General features: G+C 37.2%; 1 protein-coding gene across 16 annotated transcripts in view; it reads left to right on the top strand.

The window, feature by feature from the left end:
* Positions 1 to 11,445, top strand: part of hdac5 (histone deacetylase 5) — a 316,103-nt gene extending 304,658 nt beyond the window's left edge. For all 16 annotated transcript variants that reach the window (XM_059638855.1, XM_059638854.1, XM_059638860.1 and 13 more), the window contains 4 exons: positions 772 to 905; positions 1,306 to 1,390; positions 5,305 to 5,458; positions 7,622 to 11,445. In XM_059638855.1, the coding sequence (XP_059494838.1) occupies positions 772 to 905; positions 1,306 to 1,390; positions 5,305 to 5,458; positions 7,622 to 7,661 (413 nt within the window). In that variant the 3' untranslated portion in view covers positions 7,662 to 11,445. The remainder of the gene's footprint in view (positions 1 to 771; positions 906 to 1,305; positions 1,391 to 5,304; positions 5,459 to 7,621) is intronic.
* The last annotated feature ends 8,810 nt before the right edge of the window (positions 11,446 to 20,255 follow it).

Genomic DNA, 20,255 nt, shown 5'->3' with positions numbered 1-20,255 from the left:
ATGCTGTTGGGAAACAACTGATCTCACTTTCTTTCAGCACCCAGATTTATGGGCTGTATATGGAAGGCTATTGAAGTTGTGACAAGTACAAAATTAAATCACAATTCAAGCAATAGTATGTAACAAAAATCAATGTTGACTTCACTTTCTCTTAGTTTCAAAAATTTAATTTCAACAAAGAGACTATTCAAAAAATTAAGAGAATAACTCAATGCAATTGAAATTATTTTTATAAATATTTAGTTTCAGATTTGCAATCATTAATGTAAATGTTAAACTGCTAATAAGCAATAAGCTAACTGTGTGTGAAAAAGCTTTTCACCATTGCCAGTGGCTACAGTGACTTGGAAGAGGCATCAGTATCAAAACAGCAACCTATAATAATTCTTGGAAGTATGTGTGCAGCATTTGTAGATGGAAGGAGACCAAAGATGATAGCTAATATTTCACAGCATAAGCCTAAAAATATTTAAAGGATTTCCATATTGTATCATTGATCATATCAAATAAAAATAAAGGCTATAAGTTTGAAACATGAACAAAATCACCATAATTTGTGTAATACATGCACTTGCAAAAAATTAGGCAAATAGAATGAATTTACATTGCTGTGTGTTTTTAATTATCCTGAATTACGTTCAAGGTATGATTTCATTTAATGATGGAATGTGTTTCCAAATTTACCATTGTCAAAATACTGTGCGAAAAATAGGGAGAAGAAATTTGCTTCTTCAATGTTAGTTTATGTGCTTAATATATATTATTTTTCAGGTTTTGGCTACCTGACCAAACAGCTGATGAAGCTAGCTGCAGGACGTGTGGTTCTTGCTTTGGAAGGAGGACATGATCTCACTGCCATCTGTGATGCATCTGAGTCCTGTGTTTCAGCCCTGCTGGGTAATGAGGTATGCACAGTCAAAATCAAAACCAGATCATGTTGTAAACATTCTACATTAACTTAACAAGCATAGGTGCTAAACTGACAATCCTGCTTGATATATTGGAGTGTAGAATGTAGTTTAAGGGAAATAATATAATTAACATTTCAGTGATTCAGCTAAAATCTCAGTGTCTTTTAGACGTTTGAACTTTTTCAATCTGTTTATTTTATTAAAGTACAAACCTAGAATTTTGGTGGTCAAGAGTGCATTACAAATTCAGTCAGTGAAAGCAGTTACCCGTATAACTTAAAATCTCACTTTCTGAAAGTGGAAGATAAAAAAATCACAAGGTTATTTATTTCCAGGCAATGGTGGAATAATTAATGTTTGTTTGTAATAATGTATTATTTAATTTATTTGCTAGCTTGATCCTCTTCCACAAGAAATACTTCAACAAAAACCTAATGCAAATGCTGTTGCATCACTAGAAAAAGTTATAGAAATTCAAAGTAAGTTGTCTCACTGTACATAATCTAACTGCTTATTAACATATGGATGTAATAAATATCTGTCATAAGACTCTTTGACAATAATGCTAATTTTAAAAAAAATAAGGTTTTGAGCCACTTCTAAAATGGCAGTTCCTTAATGCTACCTTTACATTACAATGCTGCCAGCAATCGCAGCCCTGACTTGGGCAGTCATATTGTAATAAAACTTAACCAAAGATGGTGCACAGTATACCTTCAGGAGCTGTGTTCTCCCCATACTTAAGCCACTTAGAAGTGGAAATAAACAACCTGGTAGGTCATTGGTATTTATTCTGAAAGCTCAGCATGTTTGTATGAGTTTTTGCCTTCCTGACCTCTACAGACCAACTTCAGCGAATGTTGCAAGTCACCAAATCAGGTAAACCAGATCAGCCATGATCTTATTGAATGGCAGAGCAGGCTATTGTTCCTTGTTCACAGGTGATGGGACATAGAGGCAAGAGATGTACAGCATGGAAACAGACCCTTCAGTCCAACTGGTCCATGCTGACCAGATATCCTAAATTAATCTAGTCCCATTTGCCAGCATTAGGCCCATATCAGTCTAAACTCTTACTGTTCATATACCTACCCAGCTGCCTTTTGAATGTTGTGATTGTACCAGCCTGCACTATTTTCCTCTGGCAGCTCATTCCATACATGCACCACCCTCTGCATGAAAATGCTGCTGCTTAAAGGGAAGATATACATTGTGGGGGGAGAGATTGCAACAGGGAGAGCCAGAAGCTGGGGTCAGATCTGTTAGATGCTGCTCTAATGGTCAAAGGGGTGAGTTAATAATGAGTCGGGGGGGTCAATTTAACTAGTTTCGAAGGAGTTGGTTAGTTTTCCCTCCTGTATTTTCTCTTAGTAGCTGCTAAGTTAAGTGGATCAGAACCCTTCAACTCTAACTCAGAGTTGAGCACTTTCTCAGAGGGTTCCTGAGATCAGGTAATTGCCCATCAAAAGTTTCAACTTCTTGGGGAGTCAGCTGTTTCATGACTGTCGCATGGACCCAATGTGTATTACCCTCTAATCTGCTAAAACAATTATCCTTATATCAGAAAATCTTGATTCATTGCTTCAAAACTGCTTCCATTTTAAGTATTTCTCCACAGTAAAATCTGTGATTTACTTACACAGCTGAATCAGTAGACCTAATTTTATTATGACACTCAGTGAATGTATTCAACCAACTAGTAAACAGTTCTGGTTAATCCAAGCTAACAATTATAGTGCCTGTGGAGGTCAAGCTGAATTTGTGAATTATTACTAAAAGTAAGGCCAGAACAAAGGTGGGCAGGAGAAACTGTGACAATGGGCCATATAAAAGAAATGATTCATGTATTCTTTCAAAAGGGAAAGGAATGACAAACAAATCTGGAGCTCCATGGATAACAAGGAGATAAAATATAACATAAGAATAATGTGCTTATGACAAGCAACACCAGAAAATACACGAGAACTGTGAAAATTAAGAAAGCTAATAGCATGCTGGCCTTCATCACAAGAGGAATTGAGTATAGGATCAAAGAAGTCCTTCTGCAGCTGTACAGGGCCCTGGTGAGACCGCACCTGGAGTATTGTGTACAGTTTTGGTCTCCCAATTTGAGGAAGGACATGCTTGCTATTGAGGGAGTGCAGCGTAGGTTCACAAGGTCAATTCCTGGAATGGCGGGACTATCATCCGTTGAAAGATTGGAGCGACTGGGCTTGTATACGCTTGAGTTTAGAAGGATGAGAGGGGATCTGATTGAGACGTATAAGATTATTAAGGGATTGGACACTGTGGAGGCAGGAAGCATGTTTCCGCTGATGGGTGAGTCCAGGTCCAGAGGACACAGTTTAAAAATAAGGGGTAGGCCATTTAGAACAGAGTTGAGGAAAAACTTCTTCACCCAGAGAGTGGTGGATATATGGAATGCTCTGCCCCAGAAGGCAGTGGAGGCCAACTCTCTGGATGCTTTCAAGAAAGAGATAGACAGAGCTCTTAAAGATAGTGGAATCAAGGGTTATGGGGATAAGGCAGGAACAGGATACTGATTGTGGATGATCAGCCATGATCATAATGAATGGTGGTGCTGGCTTGAAGGGCCGAATGGCCTACTCCAGCACCTATTGTCTATAAAATACATAAGGTTGAGAGAAGGTGAAAAATCATCAGAGAAGCAAAGAGGAGTTATGGGAAAATGCTGCAGCCATCAGAAAGGAGAATGTCAACGCCTTCTATAGGCACATAAATAGAAAAAGAGCAGTAGAAGGAATAGGGCGGATTAAGGAACAAAAAGGGAACTTAGGCATGGAGGCAAGAGATGTGGCTGAGGAATTAAATTATAACTTTGCATCTGGTTTTACCAAGAGGTCATGATCACAGAGAAGAAGGAAACTGTCACTATTAGGGTTACAAATGGATAAGCAAGGACTGCAAGATAGATTGTTGGTAAGTAAAGTTGACAAGGCACTACAACTGGAGGTCCCAGGATCTAAAGGATATTGTAGGAAGTGAGAATAGTAATTGCAAGGGTATTGTAGGATTTCAGTTTGCAATTCTCCAGTGTTCCCTAAACTCGGGAAGTAGCAGAACACTGAGAATTGCAAGCAGTGCTCTTTTGTTAAGTTTTTTTTTAAAATGCCATTTGTGTTAAATTTGGGTTAGGACATTTGGATTTCTATGCATCCGAAGTTGTTAATTAATTTATGAGTGTTTCTGTAGCCATGATGATTTCTTTCGAACAGTTTGTGATAGCTACTTTGGCAGCATCAATGGGATTTTGTTTACCTTGGAATGTTTTCCAATTTAGCAAGGCAACCACATACTTTCAGGTCTGTTACAAATGTCTAGACTTGGATTTTTTTTTAATCTCTGGGGAGCACTTATAGTTTAAAAGGAAAGACTTTATTTAGTTAAATTACTTGTTTTTGAGCTGTTCTGTAAAGTTTTTGAATGGAGCTGGTTGTAGAGAGCTCCTGAGAAAGGGAGATATGGAAAACTAGATTACTTTAAAATAAGGAGTTAGTCATAGTCCAAAACCAGAAGTGTTGGGATAAAACCCTCAAGAGGTTACTTGAAACAAAATGTGTTTAAAATCAGGTGTATGAAAGTTCCATAAAGAGTCTATCAGCATTACCAGTTGATTTGTTGAAGTCATGGTTAACTTAAGCCTATCAAGGAGTCAGGATGAGGTTTTTTTCCTGCGGTGTGCTCGTATTGTACAGGTGTTGCATCTGGAATCTTTGAGGGATGTTATTGTTTTTGAAATTTGTAAAGAAGTGTTTTAGGATTAATGAGACTGCCCTCAATTAATGGGAATGCACTGCCTGGCAATGTGGTGGAAGCAAATTCAATTGTTGTATTTAGGAGGACTTTGGCTATTTAAGCTTTTTCGTACGTACAAGGGTGTGGGGAAGCGGGTGGGAGAATGTTTTGATGCTTTCTTGGAGAGTGGATGCAGACACAATGAGTCAAGTGGCCTCATTCTGCCCAGTCATCCTTCTGTATTTCTGTGACATATGCCTTCCCAGTGGATCAACTGGTAAATTAGCAAGCAGGTGAATGTCGTATGATTGGTTAGCTGCCCTCCCATCTCTGCACCCCAGAATAGGGTTAAAGAGGAAAATCACAAAGGATACAGTGCGCGTGCACAGAGAATGGTTGACAATAAGATCAGACTCTATTGTGATCTGAAATTATTGTAGAATTTCTCTTAAGTGCCTTTTCTACATTTACAGAGCAAGAATGGTTGTTGTGTAATGGTTGCGTGGTATATCCTTGTCATATTTTATATCTGTTTACAGCACTGTACATTAACACTGTACATTCATGATAGTTGTTTATGTCCAATTAATGTTAAGAATTTAACAAATATTCCAAATCATTGTGATTTGACTTCTAGGTAAACACTGGAGTTTGGTGAAACGCTATGCTTCTACTGTAGGCTACTCGCTACTAGAAGCCCAAAAGCATGAAAAAGAAGAAGCAGAAACTGTTACAGCACTAGCCTCTCTGTCAGTAGATACTGCGCAAAGCAATTCTGAATCAGAGACCAGGTAACATCATGAAATTCTGGGGGTTTATGAGTAGCATTAAGTAATTAGCACAGCTCCATTTCAAAAGAAAAGTACACTTGGTTATTTCTGTCATGGATCGAGGAGTTGCTCCTAAATTGACTTTATCTGAGGTTTATTTGTGTTTACCACTAGTTGCTGAGATTAATCAATTGGTAGGACTCAGCAAATTAGACTGTCAATCCAACACCAGATTTTAACTCTTCAAAAACATACTAATTTTGACAAAATCAGGTATGAGGATGTACCTTTTGTTTAACAAGCGTTTTCATTATTTCCCTTGAGATCATTATAGCCATGCTTATGGCCTGTAGCCCTGAGTCATTACTATGACAGAGCTCCTCCCAGCAGGGCATAAATGTATAAATCTGTCTTCCCACTGGCAATATTACTGCTTTCTGATAACTGGCAGCACCTGAAGTAAATTGCTGTGTCCTGGGAGGAATATGTTTTGTAAACATGGAATATTCTTAAGTCAAAAACCATTGCCAAGTGGCAGAGCCAGCAGCAAATGTGGTGATAAATCTGTGACAAACCATATTCATGGTTCATTTGCTTCATAAACAGCATGTCTGCATTCTCTTCAAATAGTGTGTGCTTGCTTTGGTGACCTCTTTCAGTACCATTTCAACAGTTGGGAAAAGGATTTTGAGAAGCACTTTTTATGCAGCTTGCTCACAAGCCCTTATGGGTTTGGATACTGCTTTGGATTTGTGATCAAGTTGTTATTTAGAATTGAGTTGTGTCTAGAGGTTGACTTATTGAAGTTGCACCAACTCTTAATTGGTAAATTTTACATTCAAGTTTTCATCCATCAACCCCAGTATTAACTGCTCCCAACAATGGTGTAATTTTTGGAAAAATCAATAATCACTTTGTCATTCTTTGACCTCATTGATCTAGCTTCATTCAAAGTATGTGCACTTGCTCTTTATAAAACTAGTCACAGACCATCAGTCAAAGGCAGAAATTGCACCTTATTTTTCCATTCCTTGGTCTAAAAACAGAGCAGCTGATTTGTTGTAACCCCTCCTGCAGAGATCAGATAACAAACAGGGGTCAGGCCTAGGACCTTATAGTACCTTAGTAGTCTGTGCTAAACATAGCTGCTGACTGAAATACTTTTCTGATCTATCACAAGAGCCATTTTTGAACAATTAAGGCTTCGTGGTGGGGGGGCAACTCTACAGTTCAGCTTCAGTACTTGTGGAAACTAAAGATTGGATTGGTTGATGTACAATTAACTTTGAAACCTTAAAGTTTAATATTTGCTGGCATTTCTCAGCACTGATTTTATTACATAAATAAAATACTTGATAGTTCCAGATATGATACCATGTTCAAATAACTAGTGGTCCTGACCTCTAAGCATTTAGGCTGCAAAGCTGTGTCTTTGTCAAGTGTAGATGTGGCCATTGGTCTGTTTTGTTTGGCAGCCCTGCACTAGCCTTTCTCAGAGCTCATTTGAATTTATTCAGATCTTGACCATAATGTATGGTATAAACTTCATTTTCAGGTTTAATTTTATTTTGGGGATTAGACTCAAACTCATAATTCAAAATGTATTAAATGTAATCTGATCCTTTTTTCAGTTTTATGTTCTCACTTTGTTTCATGATTAATTCAAGTTACTGTATAACTGATTTTAGTGCAAAAAGAATCACATAGAATAGGTTTTTGTCTCCTAATTTTAACTTTACTACCAGAATTAAACAAACTTTCTGATTAAACCTGAAATTTACATTCATAGCTGTCATAAAATTTTAATTGCCCATAGAGGCTGTGTGTATGACCTTTGTTTGTTGTCTAACAATATTTATACAAGCAGTCTAGATAAGTTTTAACCGCTGTGTTTTTACTGTCAGAAAAGCATAATTTAATACAAGTGTGTTAAGTTTATTTCTTGGAATTTTCCCTGATAGACAGCCATAAAATATTGATCTTCCTCACCAGTCAACTGGATTGTTAACTAAATACGATATATTTCCAAAGATACTTTGAAAAGCAAACTGAAATTAAAGTACCCTAAAAATTGGAAGAAAACTTAGTATTTTAATAAGTTGGAAACATTATGGATCTCTGTTTCTGATCACCTTTATAGTAAGATTTAGAAAGAAATTTTTATTTTTCTGTGTTTTTTTATAGGCAGGGGGATGAACCAATGGAAGAAGAGCCAGCAATGTAAAGTGCCAATGGTCATATTACTGTCACCTGTGTGAATCTTTCTTGTAACCTCCTTTAAAGTCTATCAGACATACAGTGTCCATTGTCTGCCTCTGACAGTGTTCTTGTATTGAACTTGAACTGTTGTGAAAAACATCTAGTCTTCAAGCTAGATTCACGAGCCAATCTGTCTGTATTTGAAGACCTGAAATTGGGCGAGTTTAAAGGGACACCGCAGCTTTGTATTTCTTCAAAGTTCATCTGTTCTCTCTTAAAGGAGAATAATGTTTTAAAGGTTACAAAACACTTGAGGCTTTGATTTCAGATCCCTAGCCTAAGTGCAGTGGTAAGATGTTAACATTTGAAATGTTTATAAGAGTTGATAAGTCTGCTTCCTAGAGGATGTTGAAAAGCAGGAAAGAAAATGTGATGGAGAGGAAGCAGCATAATAATTTTGTCAGGAGAATTGAAAGGAAATTGTGCCTTTTTTAAAACAAAAAGTGGTTGAAACTCACAACTTCATTTTAAATGCCTTAATTTACATCAGTGAAATACTGCTGTTGGTTTTTGGAGCATAGTCAAAGATGACATGATCACCCAATTAAAAAATCTTCAGCTATTTTTAATCACATTGATGAACAATACCCCTCTCTGTATAAACTTTAGGTTTGATTTATTTATTTCTTTTTTTGTAATATTTCTTAAACTTTATTTGTGAATTTGCTGATGACCAATTGTTATCTTAATGATTTTTGTTTTTGTTTAGTTGTGTAAATAGTCTTGTAATATTGTTATGTATATCTTTTGAGGTTCTCTGATTGCTATTTGAAGTAGCCTAATTTGGTTCCCTTGTCCTTTGTTACCTTGAAAGCTTTAAATTTAAAAAGAGCAGTTAACTCGATATAATTTTCATACAATTTTATTGTTTATGTATTCTGAAAATTGTTACTTTGTTTTTTTTAAAAGTACCTCCTTAATACTTGTTTAAGTATTAAACTTAAGGAGAATGCAGTTTCTGCTGGGGAAGGTGGTCTGCTGTTTGTTTTTGTATTGTGGTTCAACTGAAAAGGAGAACCAGAGATTTTTGGACTGCAGGTCTAACTTTGGAATATTTTCAGCTGAATTTCTAAGATGTTCTTTTAACTATTTTCCTTCATGAATAGTAGTGTTTAATTTGAGCATCTAAGTAATAATTGGTAGAATTCAATTCATGTATTTCAATCAAGAAGGCCATTAATAATGTATATTTTATCTTAATGCCTTTCCAAAACAAGAAAGCAAACTAATTAAGTTAATAGGCCTTTAACAATGCAGGTACAATGGTTGTTAAATTGTGGCATTAAATGTAACGCCCAGATGGAAGCAAAATGATAACCCTGATAATCTTTGTTTGACTGAACAGATATGCTATGCAATATGAGTTGCACAGATTCGTATTTTTCTTGAAGGGTGCAGAGGATTGCTCAGTAAGCCAATGATGGAAGTTGTTGGACTGCAGATGGGGTTTGGGGGTGGGGGGAGTATGGAGGTGCGGGATTTCACCATTTCATTACACAGTAAATTTTAAAGAATGTTTATTTAGTGTTTTAAGGGTCAAAACTTTTTATTATCTTGGCAGATAATCCAAGAGCTGGTTAAATAGTTGACTAAGAAACCAAGTTGCGGGCCCTAGTGAAAGAATGAAGTTTCACAAATGAGTTTGTGCAAAAACGTACATATTTAATAACGTAAAGGTTATAGAGAAGTAAGTTTTATAGGTTCACTAGTAGAAAAAAAAGTTGTGTATTAAATAAGAAATAGATGAGAGACACCATGACTGAATGAATGTTTGTGGATTTTGTCCTGCTGTTAAACCAATATTCACGTAAATAGAAAATAACATCAAAGAGACCTTGAATGACAGACTGGACCTGTGTTGTACATGGTAGGGGTTGTAAACAGTAGACAGACACAATAAGATTGATTCAGTGAATCTGTAAATGTTTGAAGTGAAGGGCTGGGCCTCTCAATACAGGTTCACTAAAGATTTGCTGCCGTACCTGGGTTGGCCATAGAAGGTAATACAAGTGCAGTCCATGCATTTCACAACAGTAAGTGAAGCTTTACTTGCCATCTGCAACATTGGCGTGAATTTTGTAAAATGGTGTTTTTTTTCACGCAAGCAGCTTGGTATTGATGTATTTTAGTAAACAAAATATATTTTACATTTCTGGCTTAAAGACATACAATATAAATATTGTATATATAGAATATATTGTTTAAATTCATAGATTTGCTGCTGTTTGGGTGGATAAATACTATAACTTTTTCAATAATGACTTTGGGTGGACATAGTAATGTTAAAGTCTGAGCTGGAATGCAGGTGAAGATTCCAGTTTTAACAGTTGTGCATACATTCCTCTTAGTTTTAGTTGAATCCTGTTTTCATTCCTTTATTTATGAAGTGATGGAAAGTTTTAACAAGAAGTTGCTTTGATTTTTGGGTCCACTGGATGGGCTTTTCTGACCATGAGAATGCTGCAGCATTAACGTATTAGCTTTCAAGATGAAAGGAACGATTTCGATAACTAAAGTTAGTGTGATTTGAAATGAAATGTGGCTTTCATGGTGACCTTATAAATGTACACAATTGGGGTGAAGATGGGAGTTTGTTTTAAATTATTTGTTCAAATCTTAATGTTTGTACAAAAAATTGTGCTGTTACATTGTTTTAAATACAATTTAAAGATGAATATAGCATGACTGCTTCAGCTGTAAGATGGGGAAAGTAATGTGTTTTAAACAGTGAAACTGGGTTTCCTGTACAAATATTGATTTTTCCGATGTGTGCCTAATGTCTGGAAAATGCTTCTTCCAGGGCCAATCCTGTAGATTTTAGTGACAGTTGGACTTGCTTCATAATATTTTTGGTTCCATCAGGCATCTTCAACAGAAAACTCAAATCAAATATAAAAAAAGGAAAACTGAAAATGCCATTCTAATGAGCTACCTTGTTCATATTAAGCATTCAAACAGGGACATCAACGGTCATTATTTCCTTTTCGGATTCACTGCAAGCCCAAATATTGCTTCTCCAAAACTCCTTATGCTAGATTATCCAGTGGGGTATACATTGCTTGGTGTTCAAATTTACTATTATAATAGACATCTCTGTTGGAGGAATAAAGAAGCAAGTTTTAATGACAGCTTGCGTTACACTGTATGACAGCAGAGTGCAAATATGCCGTGTGTTATTAAATTGTACTGTGTTGCTGTAATCTTTTCACCAATACAGTCTTGGTAACCATAATTGACTATGGAACATTTTTTTTCTTGTTTATTTTATTCTGCCTTGATATATACTTGTTCCTATGAGGTAAAAAGCCTTTATCTAGAATCTACTGGAGGATGGATGTATCGATGTGGTGAAACAGTCTGTCTATAACCATTTCCTTGCTGTGTCGGCAACAATCTATTTCAATTTATTTTCAAATGTATAACTACAACAGTTGTTAAATTTACATTTAAGCCACATTTTTATTGTTTTTGTATCCATTGACACCACCCAAGTGTCACGAATAGAATTGTCAATAAGTTTAATGTCTGTATTTAGGTGAAGTGCTAAGTGTATGTATAGTGATTTATTAACGGTATTGTGTCGTAGCAGTTGTTTATAATTTTTTTCACATTCAAACTAATGTAAATCTCAGATTTCCTTCTCCCTCTCTCACTCCATCTTCCCTCTCTGTATTGTTTGGAGTCCAGTATTTTGTATCATGTTATAACATTTGTGTTTGTGTAAATAAATTAATTTGTTTCTGGCAAAATGTGTCTGTCTCTCCAATCATCTAATATACTCACTTTTTTTTGCAACATATAATATTCAGCAACATTTAACATTTTAAGCCATACACAAGGGCAGACAGAAAAAAAACTGCCTATTAAACTACAAAGACAGTGGCTGTTGATTATTCATTTGTAATTCTTGATGCTGTGAAACTACTATAAAATGTTGATAAATTCTTCAGCTGATGGACATGAAGGTGCTACTCTGAATTTCAAGACTGCAGTGGGCAGCAGTAAGGCTTCTTTAATTCACTTCAGCACTCCTGGACGAAACAGTGAAAAGAATTTTCTCTGGTTCCTACTTTCAGTTGAACCCAGAGACCCCATGGAAAAATAAATGTAGATGTTGATAGGAAAGCTTCCCAGTGATAGCCTGTATGCACCAGTTCAGATCAATAGCAAAGTGGTAAGATAAGTGAAAATGTAATGCCACAGAAGTCAAGCCCTTAACAACTGAAAGGAGAAAGGGCTGGAAATCATGAATGAGTTGGTCAATTTATATTATTATTAATAAATTAGTATTAGGTGAGATGTCATATATGGAGCAGTCTTTGAATAAAATATTAAACTAATAATAATTTAGGTATTAATGTTTCTTCTGTGATTTATTGTTGCTGCTAGGGTACACATTGTAAACTTTCTCCTATCCTTAAATCCAGCAACCACTTGGGAAACGATATTTAAGATGTAAGTTTAGCCATCAGCTGGCCTACTTACCAATCTCTCTTTAAAAGTTCCTCCACACTTTGCTCTCAAACTGTATTTAAATAAATATTTCTCATCACTAGGTTTATATTGAAATTTGCAAGAAAAGGTTTTGAAGGGTTTTCATTAGGTTCTAATGCTCTTAGAACACACCTTGAAACAGCAATCAATTGTTTGCACAGCCAATATTCAACTAAGATCTGTGCATGAACACTCCTATTAGTGATTTTTTTAAACTTTCCCAGACTACACAGTGAGCACAATACAATTTCATATTCCTGCCCAGCTATTCAACAAGCCAGAGGAATAAACAAAGGGACTTGAACTTTTAAACATTTAGACTTGCCGTTGTATGCAAATCCGAATTACTAAACATATAAATAATCTAGATTTGAGGGATAGTTGATTGCTGATGACATCAATTAGAGATGTGACAAACCTGGATAGAGTCTGGCAGACTACAGGAAATTGTGAATTGGGATGGACAGATAAGTGGCAACTAGTTAGAAAACTGAGTTCACACATTTTGGAATGAAGAATGGGAAAGAAAATTGGCATTTAATGGTAAGCTTCTAAATTAAGTACAGGCGTTTTTCAAAGAATAGAGAATCAATGTGATCTCACATTTTACACTAGGAGCAGTTGATGTAATCATTCAATTACTGCTTCAGGGTCTGTGTGCAAAATGTCACACTTGCACTTATAGTGCTGAGTGCAATTCCAAAATAGCTCATTGCGAAACATTTTAGGACATCCCAATGGCATCAAAGGGGTTCTGCAAAATCAGGGCTAAAAGGTTACTTTCCACCTTTTTCTGATTGTGACTTGATGACAATTTGAATTTTCCGCAGACCAGCAGCACCTAACACACGTTATGACCCCATACTGATGGGAGTCTAGCAGCCTGTTTAAGATAAAATCAAAATGGAGCATTCCATGTTGGCAGTAATATTTGCTGCTGACAGCATACTAGGTAGAAATCATCATGATGGGGAAAGTTAAGAACAGGTGTAACAACAGTGTAGTTGCAGATAATTATGGCAAGAATGGATGTCTCACAAAAATGACATTGCTGGAAACAGAAATTCTTGGATTAACAGTAGTGGGTACTTGATGCAGCAACTTTGGTTTTAAAAATGAGAGTCATCTTCATTTAGAGCAGTTACACTCAGGAAGATCATTTCACATGCAAACCTGTATATTGGCTCTGTTGTGTTCTGCCCTGACTCTATAGATTATGGAGTCATAGAGTTGTACAGCATTGATAACTTGTCCAGGCTGACTAAATATCCTAAACTGATCTAGTTCCATTTGCCAGTATTTGGCCCGTATCCCTCTAAACATTTACTATTCATATACCCATCTAGATGCCTTTAAATGTTATAATTGTACCAGCCTCCACCACTTTCTCTGGCAGCTCATTCCATACTCACACCACCCTCTGCATGAAAAAATTGCCCCATAGGTTCCTTTTAAGTCTTGCCCTTCTTACCTCAAACCTATTCCCCTAATTTGGACTCCCTACCCTGGGAAAAAGAACTTGGCTAATAACCCTATCCATGTCCATCATGATTTTATAAAGCTGCATCATGTCCCTCTCAGGCTCCAATGCTCCAGGGAAAATAGCTCCAGCCTATTCAGCCTCCCCCTGTATCTCAAATCCTTCAATCCTGGCAGCATTCTTGTAAATCTTTTACTGAACCTTTCAAGTTTCACAGCATCTTTCCTGTAGCAGGTAGTTTTGAATGCAGTGTTCCAAAAGTGGCTTAACCAATGTCCTGTACAGTTGCAACATGACCTCCCAACTCCTATACTCACTGCACTGACCAACAAAGGCAAGCATACAAAACACCACCTTCACTAACCTGTCAACCTGCAACTCCACTTTTATGGAACTATGAACCTGCACTCCAAAGTCTCTTTGTTCAGCAACACTCCCCAGAACCCAAACATTACATGTACATGTCCATTGTGCAAAATGTTAAGGTGCAGCTGTAGTAATCTCTGTGTTTTTAGAATAAATGAAAATGAATCACATGCTGCTCCAGTCATGATTTTGTAAGTGAATGATAGGTGAGATCGAAATGAAATACTTGCATTTATATAGCAACTTTGGCATCAGAATGCTCAAAGGGATTTACGGTAAATAATGTTGTTTTGAACTATAGTTACAATTATACTTTTGGAAACTGTGGGAGTCATGGCAAAAACAAACTTTCACAAAGGGTACACTTGCATTGGTGGAATGAGACCAATCGAGTAGTCATTATTCACACTAGCACCCATTTAGATAAGTGTCATTTATCAGTATATTTTTCAAATGACATTTCCACCATAAACATGATCAATTTGTTGGATTTGTTACAGTTGAGATAGTTTGTGGTCTAGGAAGGTGCTTTATAAACATGTTCCTTTTTGCTTTTTTTCACTCATAGGATGTGAGTTTTGTTTGCTGGCCAGCATTTATTGCCTGTGCCACATTTATTACCTGTCCCTAGCTGCTGTTGAGAAGGTGTTGCTGAGCTGCCTTCTTGAACTGCTACAGTCTGTGTGCTGTAGGTTGACCCACAATGCCATTAGGAAAATAATTTGAGGAGGGGGTTTCTAAAATCATGAGGGGCATGGATAGGATAAATAGCCAAGTTCTTTTTTTCCAGGGAACGGGAGTCCAAAACTAGAGGGTGTAAGTTTAAGGTGAGAGGGGAAGATTTGAAAGGGACCTAAGGGGCTACTTTTTCCACACAAAGGGTGGTGTGTGTGTATGGAACAAGCTGCCAGAGGAAGTGGGGAAGGCTGGCGTAATTACAACATTTAAAAGACATCTGGATGGGTATATGAATAGAAAGGGTTCAGGGCAATATGGGCCAAATACTGACAAATAGTACTCAGTTAATTTAGGATACTTGCCCAGCATGGACACGTCGAACCAAAGGGTCTGTTTCTATGCTAGACAGCCCTATGACTCTCTTTGCATATTTTTATAATTGTGACTTCCTGCAGCTTCTTCCCATCAGTTGTCACGACCATGTAGTTTTGCTGTGACTATCTTTCTATTGCTTTCTTGAAAATATAATTTTTCATGATACATCTCCCATAGTTTGTTTTTAACAGAGGGACACTGTACAATTTTGTCCAATATCTCCTCCCTTTTCATAAAATAATAAATAATTGAGGTAAAATAGCTGGAAAGCATTTGTTTCTGTCTCGAGATTTTCTATTGTTGAAAGTTACATTATATTAAAGCAGTTGATTTAACAGATGTTGCTATGAGTACAATATTTAAAGTATATTACAGAAATATGAGGACCTTAGTAGTAAGTAAGCAGAGAAATGATTTAAAGAATATAAACAAAGAACAAAGAAAATTACAACACAGGAACAGGCGCTCCAGCCCTCCAAGCCTGTGCCAAACCAGACCCCCTATCTAAACCTGTCGCCTATTTTCCAACGATCTGTATCCCTCTGCTCCCTGCCCGTTCATGTATCTGTCTAGATACACCTTAAATGGGCTATCGTGCCTGCCTCCTCCACCTCCGCTGGCAACACATTCCAGGCACACACCACCCTCTGCATAAAGAACTTGCCGTGCATATTTCCCTTAAACTTTTTCCCGCTCACCTTGAAATTGTGACCCCTAGTAATTGATCTATAATTGGTCTATAATTACCTGGATTATCCTTGCTACCTTTCTTAAACAGGGGACAACATTAGCAATTCTCCAGTCCTCCGGGACCTCACCCGTGCTCAAGGATACTGCAAAGATACCTGTTAAGGCCCCAGCTATTTCCTCTCTCGCTTCCCTCCAGAGATAGATCCCATCTGGACCTGGTTACTTGTCCACCCTAATGCATTTTAGAATACAGAACACTACCCCGCTCCTTACGCCGACTTGACCTAGAATAATAAAACATCTAATCCCTAACCTCAACTTCCGTCATGTCCCTCTCCTCAACAAATACCGATACAAAGTACTCATTAAGAATCTCACGCATTTTTTCTGACTCCTTGCATAACTTCCCTCCTCCGTCCTTGAGTGGGCCACCCCTTTCTCTAGTTACCTTTTAGCTCCTTATGTACAAATAAAAGGCATTGGGATTTTTCTTAACCCTGTTTGCTAAAGATATTTCATGACCCCTTTTAGCCCTCTTAATTCCTCATTTCAGATTGGTCCTACTTTCCCGATATTCTTCCAAAGCTTTGTTTGTTTTCAGTGCCCTAGACCTTATGTATGCTTCCTTTTTCCTCTTTGCTAGTCTCACAATTTCACCTGTCATGCATGATTCCCTAATCTTGCCTTTTCTATCCCTCATTATCACCGGGACATGTCTGTCCTGCACTCTAATCAACCTCTCTTTAAAAGTCTCCCACATATCAAATGTGGATTTACCCTCAAACAGAAAAAAAAGCAAAAGGCTAAAATCCTAGCAGAGCTTTATAAATTAAAAAGTTCCATTTCCTTTGCGAATTGGATAGTAATACTTTGCAATCCAGTGAAAATAAGAGCCATTCAACGATATGTTACAATAATTAATAACTTGTAACTTTTAGATTAGGATGATAACATTGTCCCAGAAACTGATTCCAATCAACCTGATTTAAGTGTGGTTTCCATTCATGTAGATAAAGAAATAGAATAATTGTGAAGGTAAAAAAAAACAGAGTTAACATTTCAGGTCAGAACAGCTCTGACGAAGTGTCACCGGACCTGAAAAGGTTAGCTCTTTTTTAATCTTCACAGATGCTGTCAGACCTGCTGAGCTTTTTCAGCAACTTAATTTTTGTTCCTGATTCACAGCATCCTCAGTGCTTTCAGTTTTAATAGAATAATTGTATTCACCTCAATCCTTGCCATTTTGGACAAAGATGCTCTTTCAGAAAGAAACAAGATTTATGTGACGCTTTTCATGGGCTCAGGATATCAGAATGTGTTTTGAAGCCAAGAAGATCATTTTTGAAGTGTAGTTCCTGCTGCAACATGGAGAAGTGGGCAATCAAATTGTACACATTAAACTCCCGTGATCGATGAGATGATGAATGAATCTCAACCAGCAAATGCCAGGGAAAACTGTCCAGAGCATCTTGAAGTAGTACATGTGGGACCTTGCGCACTGCACGAATGGGCAGATGAGACGCCTGGTTAATAATGTATTTGAACGGTTTCCCTTCTGAAGTGTGGTAACCTTCAGGCTAACCCCACCACTCATGCTCTATGGTCTGCTAGGACTTTAGCAGCTTTGCCTTTTTTGCCTACCAACAACAGGCTGGCACTGCAGCAATTTGTCAAGGCACCTTCAACAGGACATCTCCAACCTGCTAGGTCTACAAAGGACAAGGGCAGCAGCTGCATGGGAACACCATCACACCAAAATCACACATGATCCTGACATGAACTAAGCTTCATCAATTGTTGCTTCATCGTCACTCAGTCAAAATTCTGGAGCTCCCTTTCAAGCAACATTGCAGCTGCAGCAATTCATGGGATCTCCATCTCCCTATCAAGGGTATTCAGAGATGGGCATCAAATGCTGGCATTGCTAATTAAACCAACATCACACAAATTTGTTCAAAAACTTAGTTAAATCTGCTCAGTTTATTGCCCATGCGTCTGCTACCAGCACATTTCAGTTCCACAGTAAACTTATTGTTCACTCCTCATAATGAGTCAATCCAAACACTTGGGGAGGTTGTAACATAGTAGTAAAATCTCTGGACTACTAATCCTGGGATTCTGAGTTCAAATCCCACCACTGCAGGTGGTGGATTTAAATTCGATTCAAAATTCAGGAATATAAGGCTAGCCTCAACAATGTTCACCATGACAACTATCATAAATTGTCCCTTAGAGAAGAAATGTGCTCTCTAAGTGTGACTCCAGACTCATAGCTCTCAATTCCCCTCTGCATGACCTTGAAAATGGTCAGGGATGCGTATCAAATACTCGGCCTTTCCAGTAACACCCACTACCCCTGAAAGAATAAAGAAAGAGACACTGGAATTGAACAAGCAGGAAGAATAACTGAGCTACAAGCATAACCCAGGAACTCTTTTAAACTGCACACTTTCCATTTGATTTATATGTGTATCCATTACACCAAATCACTTTCCAAAAAAGGAAGGAGACCACTTGCACTTGAAAGTATTGGATGTCAAAGTTCAGCTGCTTTAGATCAAATCTCTTTAAGATGATATTGTTGCACAAATGTTCTGCTGTAACTATGAATATATCTCATTTTATTAATTTATTTTGTCTATTTGACTGGCTGTTATGTTTTAAAATGTTGTGAAAAGGAAATGTGCTCGCAACTTCTTCAACAGCCATTGTTTTAGTCAATACCTTATTCTATACAATCATCATGACTAAATGTTCAAACATTAACAGAATGATAGCTGAAAGCTTGCTGTAGTATCCTATATATTCCTTTGATTGCATGTGAGATGTACTCTACTCTATACCTTAAAGTACCAATTGCCTTACAACTAAATTTTGCAGAAAAAGCAGGAAGCAGTTCATATAATAAAATGCTAAGTTCATTATACTCAAAGGTCTTTATTAGAAACTCTTTCATGCTGACACAAACATAAACCAAATCATTTTCTGTCTTTCCATTTAGAATGCTGGTTATGCCAAATGCTGACGTGGTGTAGGATTTGAAAAATCTAATTCATAAATAGGCATTGCAGTCTAGAGCCTGAAATCTTCAGTAGCCTCTCATAACTTATTCAAGATATTATTTTAGTGCTGTGGTATCTATAATGTACGATTGTACAGTAGTTGGAGATTCCATTTTGATTTAGGAAGCTTCACTGATCAGGCAATACTTTGGAAATAACACTTCTCCCTATAACAGATAAAATATTATTAATCCACCTGGTTCCTTTAAATTTGATTCAATTGGATATAATTTACAACAAAAAAGGAGGCCATTGAGCCCATCATACTTTTGTTGATGCTGACATCTAACTTCACTATTGTGTTTCTTAAATGCCCTTTCCTTTCAGTTTTTGACTTTTTTTTAATCACTACTAAGATTCCTTTCCAGCCTTGAAATTGCAGAAAACCTGTGATCAATGTCTGGACAAATACTAGGTTGGTGTGGAGCATTATGTGTAGTGAACTTTACCAAATTCAATAGTGTCCCTGCCTATGGACTAAAGCATCCAGATTCAACTATCACTCCAGGACTAATTGGCAGCAAAAGCTGTGCGTGTAACATTGATAAACAGCTTGATTATCAACTTGTAAATCCTTTCAGTATACCTATAACATAGAGTAAGAATGGGAGAATCTCCTGCTCAGATGTTTGATGTGGCCTCGTTCTCCTTAAAGATAAAGACAAATGGCAACAGGCTGATGATCTGTTCCAAGAAGAACCAGCTATTGAAAGACACATGTGAGCACATGGTCTTTCTGCATCTTGCAACATTTGGTGTGGAAACAGAAAGGGACAAAAATAATAATTGGGAATTTCAGCAGGAAATCTTGCTTATGTGATTATAACTGATTTTCATTCATTCTGAGGCTCTTGAAGAAGTGGGGAAATAAAGTGTAATTGTTATGTCATAAACTTATTGCCATACCATACTTCAAGATCACGTACCTGCATGAAATTTTCACTGTTGTATAAGGTAACCATTCTGAAAGAAAGCACTAGACTCCACCCTTGATGATGTCATCCAATCTTGTATTGGGAAAAGAGGAGTCAGATGTGACATCCCAGGATCGTAATCTAAGTAATTTTGTCTAACAGGCCGGTGTAAGTCATAGCTATTGCGTTTAGGCAATAAACTTCATCTTGTTGCTAAGATAAATGCCTCTTCTCATTGAGATTCACTATCAATGGTTTATCCTCTAACCCTGTTAACCAAATAGGCTGACAGACCCAGTACAGAAAAGAGAATTGATAGCAGCATTCTACCCCAATCATCATTTGACAGTGGGTTAGTTCTACAACATACATGACATTCACACCTGGTGGCAACCCTTCTGAATTAACTGCAGGAATGGAAAACATATTTGCAGTTGCTGATTGTCATAGGTCCTATCCTAGAAACATGGACCGAGTTTCCTGAGGCATAGTTCTGTCAG

This window comes from Stegostoma tigrinum, chromosome 31, assembly GCF_030684315.1.
Source record: "Stegostoma tigrinum isolate sSteTig4 chromosome 31, sSteTig4.hap1, whole genome shotgun sequence".
Taxonomy (NCBI): domain Eukaryota; kingdom Metazoa; phylum Chordata; class Chondrichthyes; order Orectolobiformes; family Stegostomatidae; genus Stegostoma; species Stegostoma tigrinum.
This window is presented reverse-complemented; position numbering and strand designations above follow the sequence as displayed.